The sequence below is a fragment of the Vidua chalybeata genome, chromosome 2, assembly GCF_026979565.1.
Source record: "Vidua chalybeata isolate OUT-0048 chromosome 2, bVidCha1 merged haplotype, whole genome shotgun sequence".
Taxonomy (NCBI): Eukaryota; Metazoa; Chordata; class Aves; order Passeriformes; family Viduidae; genus Vidua; species Vidua chalybeata.
Genome location: NC_071531.1, coordinates 25,410,484 through 25,430,236, shown reverse-complemented (window position 1 = coordinate 25,430,236; position 19,753 = coordinate 25,410,484). Strand labels below are relative to the sequence as shown.

General features: G+C 38.2%; 1 protein-coding gene across 1 annotated transcript in view; it reads left to right on the top strand.

Annotated features, from left to right (window-relative positions):
- Positions 1–19,487, top strand: part of TUBGCP3 (tubulin gamma complex associated protein 3) — a 45,920-nt gene extending 26,433 nt beyond the window's left edge. The window contains exons 9-22 of the mRNA XM_053935817.1: positions 201–269; positions 3,853–3,985; positions 5,265–5,431; positions 6,729–6,839; positions 7,237–7,345; positions 11,121–11,310; positions 12,564–12,699; positions 13,492–13,560; positions 14,305–14,440; positions 15,356–15,444; positions 15,580–15,711; positions 16,099–16,239; positions 16,810–16,926; positions 18,398–19,487. Of these exons, the coding sequence (XP_053791792.1) occupies positions 201–269; positions 3,853–3,985; positions 5,265–5,431; positions 6,729–6,839; positions 7,237–7,345; positions 11,121–11,310; positions 12,564–12,699; positions 13,492–13,560; positions 14,305–14,440; positions 15,356–15,444; positions 15,580–15,711; positions 16,099–16,239; positions 16,810–16,926; positions 18,398–18,556 (1,758 nt within the window). The 3' untranslated portion in view covers positions 18,557–19,487. The remainder of the gene's footprint in view (positions 1–200; positions 270–3,852; positions 3,986–5,264; positions 5,432–6,728; positions 6,840–7,236; positions 7,346–11,120; positions 11,311–12,563; positions 12,700–13,491; positions 13,561–14,304; positions 14,441–15,355; positions 15,445–15,579; positions 15,712–16,098; positions 16,240–16,809; positions 16,927–18,397) is intronic.
- Positions 19,488–19,753: the final 266 nt, after the last annotated feature.

The window sequence follows — 19,753 nt, the reverse complement described above, 5'->3', positions numbered from 1 at the left end:
CAGCTCCTAGGGAAGCACTTCCACTTTGACCATTTCTCTAAGAATTGGCTTTTATGCTGAAACTTATAGAAAGATCCCCTAGTCAGGAAATTTCTGACTAGGTTGGAAGCATGGTGATAGAATTAAATCAGAAAGATTTCTCCTGATTACTTTTCCTTTTTTTTTTTTTTTTCCTTTTTTTTCCTCTCTTTCTCTTACAGAGTTTTTGTGCAGCCTTACATCAGGAACTTAAAGAATACTACCGACTTCTGTCTGTTTTACATTCTCAGGTAAGTTAAGTGGTATGTATTCAACATCACTGTTTTGTTCTATGTTATCTAAATATCTCCTAAAAAGATAATACCTACCTATTCTGGTAGAATGTAAAGGATGTACAGCAGTTTCTGTTGACAGTGAACACAATTCTCTGTACATTGCTTGCTCTTTAAATGTATGTGCCCCCGAATATTTTTCTCTTAAGAATTCACTGGTATTTGATGTGTTACATAAGCAAAGAATACAGTGTGTATTTCTAAGTCTCTGACCCTATTTTGCATCCTTTTTGTCAGTTTCACCTTGTATAATGTCTTTATCATTCAAATCCCAAACAATGTCACACATCCTTGAGTGGAGAAAAAAACAGTCTATATTTCCAGCAGTGCATGATTTAGCAGCTATTAATAACAGTTCCAACTTCTTTCCATGTGGGGCAGTTTGTACATTTTTATTGTCCCTTTGTTTTCTGAGAGTAAAGACATCCGTTCTGCAGATGTTTCAATGTTTTACTATTTTCCTGTAACATGTAGACCAAGTCAGTGCTGATAATCTTGCTGTTTTTCCACAAATGTTTGTAGATCTGTACATCTAGATGCTGTCTCTGAAATAAAATAAACATTCTTCTACTTGCCTTTTTTTAAAAGGGGTTTTCAAGGGGTTCATTACTTGTAATGGTGAAAAATTTATTCTGAGAACTGACCTAAAGCTAAATTATACTGCCTTTTAAAATTCTAAATTCAATAAAATCTCTATAGTTTGTCATAGGCTTTTGTTAATGTTTTCAAAGCATCTGTTCCTTTAACTCGCAGTTCTTGAATGTTCCTGACTTTTGGAATGCTTGTTATAGATACCTTTTGCTTGTTTTTCCTGGCTATTGTCCAGTTATTCCTTTTGTAATTACTTCTTGCTCTGTCCAAAGTCCGTTTTCTCCCTTGGTTTGCTGATGCTTTGATTTCTTTTTTTTTTTTTTTCCCTAACTTCTAAAACTTGTTGACCATGAAAATATTTGACTGCTTTGAGATGCAGTTTTGTCTACCTTTCCTACCCCACCAAACCTTGCAAAAGAAGAGATGTGTAGGATGGGAGTGAAAGCCTGTATGGAGAAAGCAAAAGTTCTGGGGTTATTTATTTTCAAACTGCATTTGCATTTGTGGTGGGTTGACCCTGGGCAGCAGCCAGGCACCCACCCAGCCTCTTGCTCCCCTCTGTCTCTTGAGGAATGGGGAGAAAATAGAAGGAAGACAAAAAGACAAGTCAATCAAGTTAGTGAGTTTAGAAGGGGAAGCAAAAGCTGTGCGTGCAAGCAAAGCAAATTGGGGAATTCATTCACTTCTTTCCTTCAGCAGGCAGATGTCCAGCTGCTCCTGGCAAACAGGATCTCAGGACGCTTAACACTTGCTTGGGAAGACAGACTCCATCACCACAAGTGTTCCTATTTCCTTCTCCTTCCCCTGGTCTTTTTTTCCTGAGAAAGCTTTTTGTCCTCCATAAACTTGGAAATGGTTTTCCAGTGTTAGTTGCTATCCCAAGGAATGAAGTGAATCTCACTGGTATGGCTTCTCCTGAAGAGAGGCATGACTTTTGCTTTCTCAGGTTTGTCAGAAACCACCTCTAATTGCTGTGTTGCAGAAATAATGGAGAGTAGCCTTGCAGTGACATTGGCCGACTCCCCTCAACACTTGTTAGTGCATCCCATCAGGTCCCAAAGACTTAAGCATATCCCATTTGTTTGGTGTGCCCTAGCCTGATCCTTCTGAACTCAGTCTTCCTTGTTCCAGACTTCTCTTCTTATCTTGCTGTGTGCTATCCCCAGCAGCAAATCTTGCTGAAATACCAAGGCAAAAAAGGCAATAAGTACCTCAGCATTTTCCATTTTTTGTGTCACCCCTCATGTAGCATCATTCAGTAGCTGGGCACACATTTTTGCCAGTTTTACTTTTATTGCTGTTCTTATTGTTGCTCTTCACACTCTTGCCAGATTCATCTTCAGTGTTACAGTTCATGAGTGCATTGAGCAGGTTAATTAAATGCATTTTCATAGGGAATAGTCAGTGCAGTCTTGGCAATGCTTTGCTGCAGCAGCAGACTGAAGTTTCTGGAGAGTCTAGGTCCCTCAGCACCTAACTGAAAGGGTTCCCAGAGTCATGTTATGTTTGTGTTTTCCTGGCACTTTTCCTTCCCAAAGACATGAAAGAAAGGAAGGAGATCCAGCAGTGGAGGAGAGATACTTTTGTGGCTTGAAAGGGCTTGAAGGTCACACTGCAGAATGGACAAAAAACCTGTACCTTTTAGCTTCTTGAAAACATGTAGAAAATTTACTTGAAATTGAGTGTATGTGACATTCTTTGGTTCAGGAGATTGTACAGGCTGCCAGCTTAGGAGTTGTTAACTGCAGTTCTAGAGAGCAGTAGGGGCATAGAACAACAAGAATCTTGTCAAAGGGTTCTGTACTCTCTTTATAACGTTTTATTATGTGTTCAGAGCTTCTCCTGAGCATATTTCTGCCCTAGAATGAGTAATCCTGAGCATACTGTCTACTATTCTATAAGCATCTCTGGTCTTTTTCTTGCAGGTTGTTTTCACATTGTCAGCCCATTTAAAAATGCAGTTCCATGATGAAGATGTACCATGTCTTCCCTAAAGTCAAAGGGTGGCTCATGTATCTCTCTTATCATTGCTGATTTCCAAAAACACCAAAGAAAAATCCCAGACATGGACCCAGGAGCATTCGGAAGCAAATGAATTTAACTGGCTCTAAGGCTGAACTTATTGCGGATGACACTAGTCTTAAATTTAACTAGTATGTTGCATGTGGCTAAAAAAAGGTGCTAGATGGGAAAGCACAGAGTGGGTTGGTTGTCATATACCAGAAACAGAACCTTTTCTTTGAGACTGCCTACTTGTACTGCTCCAGGAACTTGCTTCTGTATTCTTAAGTTATATTCTCGTCCTGCTTATTCCATCTGTACTTGTATGAGATTTGCATTTGCACCTTGGATGCAAATACTTAGCTTTTATTTTCCATGGTGTTGGAAGATTCATGGTAGTCACATTATTATAGAGTTTTCTTATTGCAGCTTTTAAAGTTTGGTGTTTTTCTTTCAATGCAGCAATTCCTTAGTCTCACTATAAGGCTAACTTAAGTTCTGTGGCTTCTGGAGGAAGGCATTGAACAGAATTTGTCACATATTGAACTAAAATAAGCTGCATGTGCAGTAATAAAAAGTTTACCTCCCACAGTCTGCCTGTCCTTGAGATGTTTTTCTTTACTCTTTCTTGAGGCTGTCTTTCAGGATCTCTTCTCTCTTCCTTTGCTCTTATCTCTTGTCAGGACTATTACCTTGCTGTCTTTAACTTTCTTGGTCTTTATGCTTTGTCTACCTCATTGTGCTTATGCTTGTCTCAGCTCTTTCACCTGTGCTCAAGTCTGTTTCCACTAAAAATTGACTCTCAGGTTTTGGCCCAATGATTTGATGAGAGAATACACAACACTGGGTATTTCAAGTGTATTAGTAAAAATCTGACTTCAAAACAAATTATGAAGCCTGAGTTCTGCCTCAGTTCTTTGACATGTCTTTCTGTTTCTAACTTAATCAGTTACAACTGGAAGATGATCAGGGTGTCAATTTGGGACTTGAGAGCAGTTTAACACTTCGTCGTCTTCTAGTCTGGACGTACGACCCCAAAATAAGGTTGAAGACCCTCGCAGCACTTGTTGATCACTGTCAAGGTCTGTTGAACATTAATTTAATATTTCTGGGGATGTGATATAACTTTGAGTTGTTGTGCATGCTAGAGATGGGTATCAATAATATTAGTGCTTGTTTGGACTTTCTTCTTTTTAGAAAATTTCAAGTAGGTAGTTCAGATTCTCCCTCTTTTAGTTTAAAAAATCATGACAAATTATAGTGCTGTCTTGATACATTCAGACTTCTTACTTTTTAAAACTAGAATGTGCTCAAAAATTCAATTTTAAGCATGAACTTTTAATGCTATTTTCAGTTACTCAATTTTTCAGAGAAAAAGCCCTACTAATAGGTTTTGAAATGGTTGACTTAGTTCCTTCACTATGTATGAGTATTATGCAATTTCTCTATATATGATGGCATAGAGGAGTCATTAGTAACTTGTCTTCAGACTCATGTGAAACAACAAAACTTTGCAAATCTGCAAATATTGTGATTTTGGTGACAATCCACAAGAAGATGCTGGGGAAAGTCATGTTGGAATTTACCAGAACTTTGGCCAGTAGCTGACTAAGCTGACCAGCAACTGATGCTTCTCCCTGATGGTACTTCAGATTTATGAGATTGTAGCCCTTTAGGTTTTCTCTTCAGAAAAAGCATCTATAGCCAAAAGCCCAAATTACTTGCTTTATCTTAATTATTGGAATAGGTAGCAATTTTTTTAATGGGCTTTATTTTTAAGACATTCATGAAAATTTTGAGTTCCATGGCCTCTGCTGCAAGGAAGCGGTAAACTGTGGTGCATAGCAGCAAAATCAAATATTCAGTCTATTTTTGTAACTCTTTTTTTTTTACAGCCTCTTACTTTTCAATTGCAAGAAGATAGGAGATATTCCCTAATGGGGCTATGAGGGCAACTATAACTAAGAAACATGAAAACTCTGTTTTTGTTCATGTATGCACACAGAATATCTGAGAGTGTCAAGTACAGGAGAGAAGGAAAACATTCTAAGGCTCCTTTAATGCTTCTCTGGAAGTGTAACATCAACTTGTGTGTGATCTGATGCCTTGAATTTTGCAATCCTCTAAGCTGCCATAAAGTAGACAGAGAGCTCTGCTTAATGCTTTAGTGAGATTAATAATTCATAAAACCTAGGAATTCCCTGTTAACAATAAAAAATGTGTTTTTGCTACATTTTAGAATTGCTGTTTAGCAAGCTGAATGTGACACATGGGTAGCTAAAATCAATGGCTGCTAAATTTAAATGGGGTGCATACAGTTTTCCTTCAAATGTTTCTGTTCCTCTCCCTTTCTTCTTACAGGGAGAAAAGGTGGTGAACTAGCCTCAGCAGTTCATGCCTATACTAAAACAGGAGATCCCTACATGAGATCTCTGGTTCAGCACATTCTTGGCCTAGTATCCCATCCTGTCCTGAACTTCCTTTATCGCTGGATTTATGATGGAGAGCTGGAGGATACATACCATGAGGTAATGTATATGCTACAGTAAATACTTCATCTTTTTGCATTGTGGTGTGATAGTCTGTGGAAAGCTTAGAAGAGAATTTGAAAAGTAGAGTGTGATGAAAATGTGTAACATGAGTAAGCAATACATACAATGATAACCTGAAATACCACTCTCTTCATGAATTCTTCATTAATTTGGTATCTGCACGTTGCAGTGTATTGTCTTCAACTAATCATATGCTGGGTCTGGTCTGTAGAGTATACAGAATGGTGTACTGACAGTAGGTCCTTGTTTCTGAAGACAATTCCTCTATATCTTTTCTTGCTTACTGTAACAACAGAAATACGTGCAGAGTTCTTTGTAACTGTTCAGAATGCAAGCCTTGTATTTGGAATGAAGCTCAGAATATTTTTCTGTCTGCATACTGTTATCCTCAATAAATAAGTTCAGTCTGTCAAACTGGGTAGAAGAGGTTTATAGTTCCAGAATAGAAACTCTGCAAAGTTATTTGTTGTGACTTCTGTAACATCAAGTTCCAGTAATTGTCCTCTTTCTTCTTGGAAATATTTTGTATGCTTTTCTAAATTCTCTCAACGCTTTCCTATCTCCTATCAGTACAATCTTAGTTGAGTGCTTCTGAGACAAATCTGAGTGATTTTACTTGAGAGTCAAATATGCTGTCCGTTTTCTTGGAATGTCCTTATTTTGGTCAAAATTTAAGTGAGTGACGGTGACAGCTGATCTTTAAGGTCAGAATTGTGTAAAATGTATATGAATTTTTTTTTAGGAGTGTAAAATACTCTTTTTTTTTTTTCCCAGCTGCTCCCCAGATATGAGGTTTTGTCTTTTGTGGATTTTATGTCGTTTGTTAGCTCTAACCTCTGCATGTGCACTGGAAGAGCATTCTTAACATTGAAAATTATTGTTGGATGTGTTGTACCAAAAACTATAATTTTCATATGATAAACAGTTTTGAATAAAGACAATTGGCCCTTCTTGGGGAAAATGGTATTTGGAGGCAGTGAAAAAAGTTTGTGTCCAGAAAATGGGTATATTGTTTGACAAGATGAGGACATAATCCATCTAAACTTCACTTCAACAAAACTAATAAAGTAGTTTTAGTTTTTTACAGATGAGGGGATTCTCTTGTGTGGAGTTGAGAGACTGTAACTTTTGATCACCGTATCAATTGCAAAATTTTTTGGGGTTTTTGCTTTTCTTGTATTATTTTTTTTTCCTCTGCATCTGTTAAAATAGGAGGAATAATAGGTGAATCTTACATTAATTTTTTGCTTTAAATATTTATTTCAATCTTCAGTTTTTTGTAGCTTCAGATCCTACAGTTAAAACTGATCGGTTGTGGCATGACAAATACACTTTGAGGAAATCAATGATCCCATCTTTTATTACAATGGAGCAATCAAAAAAGGTATGAATCTAAAAGTTCATCTTCTGATGATTTTTTGCCCTGTGCTGCTACTTACATTTCTATTGAGAAAATAGAGGCAAAATTTAACAAAAAATAATCTTCTCAGGAATTTTAGAATTGTTTGCTGAGGAATGCTATAGGACTGTTTTTCCTTTCTATTCTCTAACTGTTAAATTTGAGGAGATCTCAAGTAGGGGGAAAAGAAGTTTGTGTTTAAAACCTTTTCATATTAGCATTGCTATTCTGGGTTGCTGTGGTAGGGATTGTGAAACTAAGAGCACAGAAAGATGACAAGATGCCATGTTGTCCTGGTGGTTGTGGATGGCTTCTTTGCTTGTTTGTTTTTTTTTTTTTTCTTACAAGCAAATCACTTTTTTAAAAATCCTATTTTGTTCAGGTTCTTTTAATAGGAAAATCCATAAACTTCTTGCATCAAGTTTGTCATGATCAAACTCCATCTACAAAGATGATTGCTGTTGCAAAATCTACAGAGTCTTCAAAAGATGGTACAGTATCAATATTGTTCAGTATCTCCCCTTTGAAGTTACCTCCCCTACTATATGTGGTTTACACTGTAAGCTGGATGGTATGATGGAAAGGAGTACAAAAATCCCATCTGCCCTGAAGTATAGGTGATTTAATGGATACTTGTTTTTTACAAAAGATGTATGTTGATGCATGTGTATAATTTTCTTAATTTGATAGGTTTGCTGGATGATTGTTAATGTACTGAATTTGTGAATGAAACCATTCAAAAAACAGTTTGCCTTTAACTGCCTTGGCTGGGGTGGGAGCAGGGATATTCTTGAGTGCTGCAATAAGAATTTAGTATGATTGACTTCTCATCAAATATACTCCATCATACAATTCCATAATACTGAGTTAATTTTGTGGTTGAAAAATAAAAATACTCAGTTGGTTGCAAATAATAGAATAAACAGTAAAAACAGAACAGAAGCCTTTCTAGCCTTTCTGTAAATATGCTATATCAAAATGTCAAAAATAAGTATGTGGAAGATTAGTAAAATTCTTTTTGAAGATTACTTAAAAATGGGATTGCCAGTTGATGAACATGGAACCAAAACTTAACTGCTAAATTACTTCAGATTATTTTGTTTTATTTAGAATAGATCTCAGTTTTAATTAATGAGAATTTCTATACCATTTGTGGTTATTTTTGGTGGCATATTTGTTGCAATGAATTCAATATTGTTATGATGAAAGGTAGCAAATAGTAAACATCTAAACCAAGGAGACTTTGTCAAAATACTAAGCAAAGAATATGTAGGATGCTGCCACATCTCAGAGAAAGAACAGATTGCTGCCTTCTGGTGGAAGTAGTATTTTGCTACTGTAACTTCTTTTGATAACTTGTTTAATATACCAAAGATATAAAGTCTAACTGTTGAGATATAGCTCACTGGGATAAATTTTCTGACGCTAATCTAAATATTCTTCTGTCAAATTCTTGTTTTCAAGGAGCATACTTCTTAACATTTTATAACATAATATTACTTACATATAACTGTAAAGCTTGTGTATGTGTGGTTGTTTGGTTTAGATTTGTTGCAGTTTTTTTCACCTCCAAATAACCTTGGATTAGTTTTAATATTAACTCTTCATAGTGTGGACTTCTGGCATGAGTACCTCCATGAAAAATGTTCTAGTGATAAAATCCCATTCATATCTGGAAGAATAGGTCTTCTAATAATGTGATTTTTGTACCATGTTCAGTGCTTGCTTAGTCAAAGATAAGCCTAAAGTGCAGAAAGAGGTCAGGGTTAAGTGAATAAAGGCTGTAAATGCATTTGAACAATCATCTTACCAGCTACTCCTGGAAAAAAGGAAAAAAACGTTCTTTGGCTGCACTACCTTCATCACTTTATACAGCATTTATGGCCATACTTTTCCTATATTTCTTTAAATTTGCACTTGTTTCTCTATCTCCTTGATTGAATGGAAGATCAGCACAAATACATGTTTCCTATTATGTGGGGGATGAGAGCTTCAAAGCACACCTACATTATCTTAAGTGCTGAGAATAACTGTTGGAGACAGAAGTGTAGTTTTAGAAATATGTTACTCTATCTGCAGTGTGCTGAAGGCATGCCTAAATACCTCATGGTATTGCATTGCTTTAATTCTGCATGAAGCTGCATTTGTGTTTAAGACATTTTACCCATTTAATGCTTCCTTTTGTGCTTGTTTGTGCCATCTAACAGTATCCTGAAAGTCCCTTTAGATAATTACTTATTATTAAGATCATGGAAGTCTAGGATGCCAGACTGAGTTCTGGATGCTTTTTCTCATTTTAAATCTGAACATTTCATGGGTTTGGCTGTATTATTTATTTCTTTAATTTGCTTTGGAACCTTAACTATCATCTTTTTCCAGTTTCCTTTTGATGCTGAAATAATCGTGGTGTGGAAAACTGTCTGAACATGACAAGAAGAAATCTGACATAACTGTGTAGAAGTTGGTCATCTTGCCTGGCAGGGAATTGTAGCATTTGGGAGAGAGGAACAGTAAAAAAGGCCAGTAAAGTGGCCTCAGCTCTGACATGTAGCTGTCTGTAGTTTGGGGACTTCTGGATCAGGAGTGACACTATATTCAGTAGCAGCTCATGGACCTGCCTGTCAGTGCTTTTAGTCTGCTTTTAATCTTTCTTTATCTACTTCTGGCTTTTCAGTGTTCTGAGATCATTTTGCACAGTTTTCAAAACTTGTGCCTAGGCCTTGAGTTTGTTGATGTAAACAACCTTTTTAGCAGTTTTGCATGTCAGACAGGAGTGCTGTGTTTTGCCTGTGCTGGGGGCTGTGTGTGTATGCAGAGGTGGTGCATTACAGCTACAGATGTAAACTTCACTTCCAGTCTGAGGTGAAGGGCTGTGGCCAGGTCATTTCCTTCAGGGCAAGAGGATCAGTACTAAGGAGAGGGGAAAGGCTGCTTTTTGTGCTTGAGACAGTAGGAAATGGAGCCTGGTCTGTGTATCTCAGAGCTACTGCTTAGACACACACACCCCTGCCTAAGTAGAGACAGGACCAACATGCCTGACATGGTGGGCTGGCCATAGACAAGCTGGGGAGTTGCCTGCTGGCTTTGCTTGTGCCTTGATCCAGTGCTAGGCCCAGCCTCTGTGTCTAGGGGCTGAAGAGATCAGCTACTAACTCTTTCTGGCTTGGCTTGTTCCCTCTCTTGTTTTGCCTGTAAGGCTCACAGCATCTTGAGGAAAGACACTTGCACTTACTGCAGGCTGTATTAATTCTCACATCCCTAAGGTTGATGTGTGTTACTTGACTAAGTAGTATTTCTCTAGTCCAGGGATTTTAAACACAGCAATGTATTATAAAAGTGTCATCTCTTTGACATCTCTTGTAATTTTGTGTCTTATACAGGGTTTCATTAGTTACTGAATGATAGTTTGGAAACTTCCAGGAATGTCAGTGAAAGACATTCAGGCTTCCCTTCTTAAAGAGTGACTTCTTTATTAGAGCCACTGCTTATTTCTTCTATTCATAAGCGTTTTATTAACCGAGTAGTTAAAGTGGGAGCATATCCTTTAATGCTGAAGAAGGTATGAATCTTATGGTAGTTGGCAATCCAGTATTTGGAGTATTGCTCCATGTTGCCTGAAGAGCCCACAGTTCTTGGTATCTCATAACAGTTTCACTGGAGTCCCTTTCTTGATGAGCTTGTAGATGTGGAAAACAGTGAAATAAGCTTCCTGCTACTTTCTACTGCTTCCTGCTTTCTGTCCCCAAACTACCATGCATGAAAGATGGAGAGAAAATGTCAGGTTGCTCGCTGTCACCCAGGTAACTCCAGCATATTCCCTTTTCTCTCATTCTCTTATCTATGGAAACTCTCTTCTGTTGAGTGTTTTAACTGTCTGATTCTTTAATCTATTTTTTCCCTGCACCCTTAGAACTGCCTTCTGATAGAGATTCTGCCCATCAAAGGTTTTTCCTAATTCTGGGCTTTTAGAACTCAATAAATTATTTGATTTGTAAACTGTGGTATTTCAGCAAGCTTGAAAATCCCCAACTTTTTATATACATAACATGAGCTTCTACTGGCAAGTACAATCTGGGCACAGATTAAAGGTAATACTGTTGAAGTGTAGGCTGCTTTAGACTTGCTTTCACTTTGGCTATGGCAAATGTATAACACAGTGGATCAGAAGAAATGGCAACTTTTCTGTTTGTGTGTTTCAACTCCAAAGCTTGTTTGCTTCAGTTTTTGAGAACTACTAATTTAATTTTAATTTTTATTTTCTTTTAGCTGCTGATTTGTTCACAGATCTGGAAAACGCATTTCAAGAGAAAATTGATGCAGCTTATTTTGAAACCAGCAAATACCTGCTGGATGTTCTCAATAAGAAGTACAATTTGCTAGAACACATGCAGGCCATGAGGCGCTACTTGTTACTTGGTCAAGGAGACTTCATCAGGCATTTAATGGACTTGCTAAAGTAAGGCAATAGGAAGGGTAACTATGTTGAATTTCTGATGATTCTGTACATGATCAGCCCAGAAACGGTTTTGCTTTTTGAAGAGGACCCTCTAAGTACCTTGTTCAATTAAATCTTTGAGTAATAACTTTTAAATTCTATTTTGGTTTTAATTTCTTTGACCTTGAGAATTAAAACTTGTTCTTCCTTTTTGATAAGCAGTACATACAGTGATATTTGACAAAGTCTTGAAAAGTTGTACTAATACAGATATCTTTATTTTGGCCCTGTGACAGCCTTGAGGATGTTGGCACTTCTCTTGGTCCTGTCAGCAAGTTTAAGCAGAAACATTCTGCTCTTGATGCTACTGATTAGCTTGGCAGGAATGATTAGGCCTCTATATTTTGGAGGTGTTTGGTCTAAAACGTTGTCAAAATCCTTCAATGCAATTTTAACAATCTATTTGGTTCCTTACCGGCTTCTGTTTCAAGCACTCGGATGCACCCACAACTACTGAATCCAGTTCTTAAAGAGTATTTGCAGGTTCACTTTTTCATGCTGGTGCTACTGATGAAACTTCTTCAATCAGAAGCATTGGCTTGCAAGGCTTTTCTTTGATCTAGAAGGCAGACTTTGTAATAAAGCTTTCATTAACTTGTTTGTAAATAAAAATCAACAGTATATGACCACACTTTTTAATGTGAAGCTGAGTGAGGTTGATTTGTGGAGTTAGTATTATATTTGAGGCAGGAGTGAGAAGCTTTCCAGTACTGATCCTGAGGGAGAGAGAGGTACTACAAGAGTTGCATGTTGCAACTCTTCCAAAAGTTGAAGTTACGTAGAGGGGGTGGGTTTCTGTCTTCCTGCCAGCACTTCTGAGCCCATGAAATGGCTATCAGTAAGTTTCTCAAATCTGAAGTGAAATTACTGGTTTGGTGTACTAATGGTGTAATCTGCCTCATTTAAGATCTGAATGCAACTCAAAATTACAGACTAGCTAAACTAGGAATGCTGGTAACTTCAAATTACTGGCATTAAATAAGGATTAAGTTGCTCCTTATGCTAATATTCAGGAGTGTAGTTGCATATGAGTAGACATATTCTGCTCATACTCTGTGCAAATATTTTGCTCACTGATTTTCTTCATGATTAAGTCTGAAAGAGTAATCGTTTTGAATGTTGGTTAGAAAAGGGTTTTGCTGTGCTGCAGTTACTACTGAATTGCTGCTGCAGAGTATTTCAGTGATGTGCTATGACTGTTTCATAACCACCAGGCCAGAGCTTGCACGACCAGCTACAACCTTATATCAGCATAATCTAACTGGAATCCTGGAAACGGCGGTGAGGGCCACAAATGCCCAGTTTGATAATCCTGAGATTCTCAAGCGACTGGATGTTCGACTTCTGGAGGTCTGTGCATCATGGTGACTCTGATCTGAAAGATGCCTTTGTTTGTGTGCATATATGCAGACATCTGTATGAAACAAAATCTTCATACGTGAATACATTTCCCCCTTCCTTTACACTGAAGTTTACTTTGAGTAATATAAAGGTCATTTAATAAGTCATCTTCTTTTTGCCTTCCCTGCCTATTGCCTATTTGTTTTTCAAGATGTGGGTTTACAGCCATTGACAATACGAGGCCGAGTATTTAGGGCCTAACAGAAATTGATGCTGGTTTGAGGTTCTCCAAACAGCTCTTCATGTGGTTGCTCTTACAAGAATTGGGGCAGGAAGGGGGAGGTTGGGGTGTGTGCCTCATTCTTACCTCTAGTTAAAAAATGAGAAGCAATGAAAGCACATTTCATGGAAGAGGCCTGTGGTAAGAAACTTGAGTTAATTTGAAAGCTGCAGTCCCTGAGGTGAGACTTCAGTGATGAACTGTAGCGTCTGAAATAAATCTATTTCTAGATGCCAAAGAAATTTGTCCGTACTGTTATTTTCCTTTACTAGGTTCAGTGGAGAAACACTGACGTTCCAAACGTCAGTATTTGTGTGAGATCAGTCTCACCCTTGTATCAAACGGTTTGATAAATTTTTGCCAATCTGCTACTTTCAACATGGAACTCCTGTATCTTTTGTTGATGTGGATGCTTGTTTGCTCATAGGCCCTTCAGAATGAAAGAGAAAGCAAGTAATGCTCATCCTCAGCTTTAGTATGCTCTGATTATACACTGACAGTACCATGTCTTTTTAATACAGGTATCTCCTGGGGACACTGGATGGGATGTCTTCAGCTTGGACTATCATGTTGATGGGCCAATAGCAACGGTAATGTCATACTCTGCTGTTTCTGAATGTGTTTTGGGTGCTGAATTAAATTGCTAAAGTTTTTTTATTGAAGTAGCCTTTTTTTATTCTGGAATGTGAACTCAGATTTTTTTTTTTTAAATCTAGGATGTACCCACTGTATCAACAGTTAAGAAAAAATCTCAATTCTTACCAGTTAGTCTGAGTGCTGAAAAGCTACATTTAAAAAGATCATTACTGAAAATCAGTAATGCATTTGTTCCAGCATAGTTTTTAGCAAGTACTTAATAAATTGAGTGCTCCTATTCTTTGATAATTACTAGTCTGTAGATACTAATTTGGGAAAATTTGAAAGGAACTGAAGAATGTATTTTTGGAGAACTTACTTATGCTAAATGGCATTTGATAGGTAGCTGCATTGTTTATCCGAATTTATTTAGCCTCTATAAAGAACTTGTAAAGAACTTTTTTTTTTAAGCAGGACAAACAGTGAGTCTGACCAGCAGAAGGAATTTTCTTATGCAGTTTCAAAATAGGCTTAGGCTTTGTTTTGTTCACCCCTTCTTACACTTCCGGCTGTGCCCTGTTCAGTCCTCAAGGGAGGATCTTTCCAAAAGCTCTAGGATTTCCCAGAAACTTTTTTTTTTTACAGTATTTATCAATAAACTGCATGGATCAGATAAGATGAACTGTGAGGAAGTTCTTGGTGCTTCAGGACATATGGTATGTCATTTAATTTGTACTGATATTTTCTTTGTTTTGTAGGTATTTACACGTGAGTGCATGAGCCACTATCTAAGAGTATTTAATTTCCTTTGGAGAGCAAAGAGGATGGAGTATATTCTTACTGATATATGGAAAGGGCACATGTGCAATGCAAAGCTTTTGAAAAGTATGCCAGGTGAGAGGTGTCCAGATGGATGACATGCTTATAAAATGGATACAGATGACTGCATCTTAGTTTAAACTGTGTGTTAAGAGGGGAAAAACGTGTCTGATGAATGATGTTGAGATTAATTTTGCACTTTGGTGCTCCTCTTGACTGGCTGTTTAATGGTAGATGATGGTGGGGATGATGAAGGTAAAATAATACAATTGTAAATAGAAGTTACCTATCTGTTGTTTTACTTAATCCTTGATCCCTGTCTTGTAAAGTTGCACTAATTTAGGTATCTTTATGCTGGCCTGGTTGTGAGACTGTAACTCTTCCATCCCTTTGTATTCATCTTCCTTGATGCCTTCTTATTTGTACCCCATGTCTCCCTCTTTCTTACACTGTCTGTTAACTATTAAGTCTCATGCATGCACAGTTCTGAATTTACTAGTTCTACCTTCACTTATTCCCTCTGCTTTTGTTTAGCTAAGAACTGAAGAGGCTAAGAAGAGAATGATGTTTGAGAAGAAATAGGAAATGTAGTGAATAGTGAAATATAGTGGCTCTGGTGTATGTTTTATGGACCAGGACTTTTTAATCCTATTTCTCAGCTAAAGAATATAGGCATATTTGTGAGCATCTGTACTGGCTCACTCTTGAATTTTTTTTTAATCTATCTACATGTCTTTCAGTAAAAAATAACTATTAAGAGTTACACTTCTTTATGGCATAGTAATACTTACAAATTTATTGTTTTATAATTAAGAACTTTTGTGGGGTGGGAGAGGACACCTGGCCTCAGAAGGTCACTGCTGCTGCCGTCTAAGATTAGTGGGTGTGTTATGAAGTATTCAATATGGTGAAAAGAGTTTACCAAGCTGATTTGTTGGCTGTGCTTGTCCTTGCAGTCTTTAACATGCCATCTCTTTGGATTTTTTGCAGAGCTTTCTGGCGTGCTGCATCAGTGTCACATTTTGGCATCAGAAATGGTCCATTTCATTCATCAAATGCAGTATTACATTACATTTGAGGTAAACTTTACCCACCCAATTAGTTACTTAGAAAATGAAGCACTTGTAATATTCTGTATGTGTTGCATGTCTTACATTTCAAAGAGCTTGTCACCTAGCAAATTGAAACAGCCCAATCCTGTATCATTGGTGCAGGTGCTTGAATGTTCATGGGATGAACTCTGGAACAAGGTCCAACAAGCACAGGACTTGGATCACATCATTGCAGCTCATGAAGTTTTTTTGGACACAATCATAGCTCGGTGCCTGCTGGATAGTGATTCCAGGGTAAGTCATCTCCTTTGCATGTAATTGTAACTTTATGACCTTCTTTAATATTGTAGGAGCAAAGGGAAAAGTAAGTTTTATTCCTCTGATAAAAGATTTTATAATGGTTGGTTCAGTACCTACTGCCCATTATCAACAAGTGACACATGTTGATAATAAAACTTGCTATAGTGTGGGCCAGTTCTTTTTCATCCTGAGAAGCTGTGTGATCATGGAACAACTGACTTAGGGCTTTGCAGAACAGTCTCTCCAGTTGTGTAAAAAAGAATTTTTTCTTTTACTTATTTTTCCTTTTACTTTTTTCTTTGCTCCTTTTCTGGAGAAGGGTAGTAAGTTGAAACTCTTGTGCTGTACATATGTTTAATTATTTTGTTACCTGTCTCACAGGTACTTCTCAACCAGCTTCGAGCAGTTTTTGACCAGATCATTGAGCTCCAGAATGCCCAAGATGCAATGTACAGAGCTGCTCTGGAGGAGCTGCAGCTGAGGTTGCAATTTGAAGAGAGGAAAAAACAGCGTGAGCTTGAGGTACAATAAGGATGTTTCTAGAATGTGAAAACAAATTGAGGCTTTTGATATATGGAGGATTTTAGATACCATGTAGAGGTATCTAAAATGTTACACAGTTATCCACACCACAGTAAAAATGAAAAATGTAGTTGGGACAGATGTAAAAGTCATCAGAAGTTGCTGGTGAGTTCAAGCAAAATGGCTGAGGGATGTTTTTGATTTCTGTCTTCCCCAAAATCTAAGTTGGTTTATCTAGTGGACTTTGGAGGATGAGAAATTTAGGGCTTTTTTACATGAAGTAAATGGAACTCTTTTGCAAAAAATGCCATAGCTCCATGTCTGCCTCCTTGCTGCAAGACTGACATGCACTGTTGGTGTGAGACTTGCCTTGCTAATGTTTATTACTTCTTTTATGCGCTGTACAACCACAAAGAGGGGCTGATAGTTTCCATATTGGAGGCTCTGTGTTTGTCTTTCTATGGCAATGATTGTTTTTTATAAATCTGATGTAGCTGGGCAGAAGGTGGCCCAGTTAGCAACTTGAATCATGTGATGCTTCACCTCTTAACTTGTTTGGTTTCTGTGTAGGGCAAGTGGGGTGTAACTGCATCAGAAGAGGAAGAAGAGAACAAGAGGATGAAAGAATTTCAAGACTCAATACCTAAAATGTGCTCACAGCTGCGAATACTCACTCACTTTTACCAGGTGCCTCTTAAATTATATTTTTCTAAAATATGCTGAGCTTTGTGTAGACATGAATTTCAAATATTGAGTAGATGTAACTTCTGTATTCATGTCTGTGCAGTTTGTGGAGCTAGGTCTTTGTTTTTTTCCTTCTCTACTTATAAGCCTGTGTTCACTGTTGCTTAGTAGTCAAATGTTTTGTGATAATTTATATTCCCCAGACAAAGGAGAAGAGTCTTTTCATGTAAGTTGTCTTCTTGCTCCAGTAGTGAAAGTAATAGCTATCTTTTGCTGTAGTCTGAGGGGGAAGAAGAAAGAATTCCTTCTGCATTCCATTTTTTTCCTCACAGTCTTTGCAAGTCATTGCTATTAAAGACTGCAGAAAGTTTCTAATTAAGGGCCTGACACTTAATTTTAAGCTCACTGCGGGGGGGCGGGCAGTGGATAAGATGTTTGGGGGAGCATGTTCAGGCTGTCTTCTGTAAGTAATTTATTCTGGCTTTGTCTTTATTTATTATATCTGATGCTAAAGCTACCATTCCCCAGAAAAATGAGCCTAGGTCTTTAAGCGTAGGTTGTAAATAAATTGTGGTTTATGTGCTCTGCAAGATTGCTGCAAGTTGGCAATGTAGGTTTTGCCTGCTTGGACTGTATTCATTCTGAGCCCTATTACGGATTTCCAAACAGGATTTCCCTGGCCAGCTTTGGTCACCTTTGGAAGAAATGGAGTGCTCTAGTTATGGGCATGGTCATGTTCCTATTTTCTGGAGATTAGGAATGAGCTCTTCATATGAGTCTTACCATCCTCCCAAAGTCCTCTCCTTTTCTGGGGGCTGCAGGGGCTCCTGCAGTGGCGTGGCTAGATCCGAATGGGAAGATGGGATGCAGAAGTGTACCTCCCACCTGCCAAGTGCAAATCTCCCCTCAAATAGCTCCAAATGCTCAGTCTAGTTGGATCTGCAGCACTGACTGCCCTCCTGAGCACAAGCTTTGCTGTTCTGGGGTGCCCTGTGCTGCTGTACAACCCACATCAAATGGGTATGTTTGAAGCCAGCAGTGACCTAATGCTGGCCTGAATGGCATTGTGCCTGCAACACGGACTGAAGGTGAGGTCTCCTGTTGGCACAAGTTGGATATTGAATGCTGTCCTGAGGCAGTGGCACACAAAGGCGGCTGCTCTGCAGCCTGGGAGCCTTCAGACAGATGGAGTGTGCCAGTGGGGCACAGGGAGTGGGGAACACTCTTTAAAAGACCAAGCTGTTTGCACTGGAGACTCTGGCATGCATAGCAGATACTTGAAAAACAAAAATGAAGCTCTGGGTTTTTGCAGAAAGAATGAATCCACCGTAACTGTTGGATATGAACCCTTGTGCTTGCCTTTTCCCAGATTCTGTCGCCTGTTCACCAGATCTGTGCACCACCTGATATTCCTGTTCGAAACACACCAGGGATGCTTTTTTAACTGTCTCTTGGGTTTTTCTTTCCTCTTCAGGGAATCGTCCAGCAGTTCTTGGTCCTGTTGACAACCAGTTCTGATGAGAGCCTTCGGTTCCTGAGCTTCAGGCTGGACTTCAACGAGCACTACAAGGCCAGAGAGCCGCGGCTGCGAGTGTCGCTGGGCACGCGGGGCAGACGGAGCTCTCACATGTGACACAGCTGCCGAGGGGCACGGCCACCAGTGGTGACATAGTGCAGCCAGACTGTGGGATCGGTGTCTCCATTGCTGCAGGCAACGTGTTCTCAGCCAGTGGTTGTGTGACACTGGATAGCAGAAAGCAAAAAAAGCAGGGTTTTTTACACTGATGTTTCTAGAATTACCAGACTGTGTGGGCTGATTGAACCTCATCCAATCAACTTGTTAAACCATCCTTTTAAATAAACGCCAATTTCATTTGAAGCTTTCTGAGCTTTTTCCACTGTAACTTATATCTGTGTCAAAGAAATCACATGTTCTTTTGTTTATAGAAAGCATCATTTCCTTTTTTAATAAGAAAATAAGAAGGTTATTTTTTCTATATGTACTTGTTCTATTTGAAGAGAGCTTTTGTTAAAGCCAACAGATCAGGACCCAGACCTCTTGTCCTTGTTAAGAAGCTATACAGCATTTCATTATGCTGATTTTCAGTGTTGTGATGTGTTTGATTGTGTGAGAAACTTTGTATCAGGAGACATAAAGTTATATTTAATTTTTTTGTTGTTTTCAAAGTTAAAAACCTGGAATAAAAATTTAGTGGGGAATATCTATGGTTACTGTACAGGAGCAAACTACAAAAGCAGAGTCAGGAGTGTATCTGTTGCACATAAGATCTAAAAATTAGGTTAAAGCCTCAGTACTGAAGGAGAGTGTTGGTTAAGCTTGAATACTTAATATTGAAAATCAGAAATGTAGAAACAAACTGACTTGGCTAATGTTGACTTCATTCTGTTCACTTTCTTATTTTTTTTCATTGTAAATATTTATATATTGCTGTCCAGATGTTCGGGGGAGGGGGATTCTTCTTTTGCAAAGTTGTCATTATATCAGGTCATTTATTATGTTCCACAAGTGCGAGCTTAGAAAAATAAAAATACAATTATCTTTCACACAAGTGTGTTGCTTTTTGTAATTGAAAGTTTTACACAGGTTAAAAAAGGAGAAGCTTCCAGTTAGAAGCATATTGATTTATAGAACCCTTCCCACTGCAGGAGTTTGGTACTAGTATTATCTGCACTGAGAGTTGTGTGCAGGTCATTAATTAACAATTACCCTCAGATCCACCAGCTCTGTGGCCTTTTTTGCCTTTTGCCCTTACTCTGCTGGAACCCTTGGGAGTCAGAGGCACCTGCCAGGCCATGCAGGTAAGGCTGC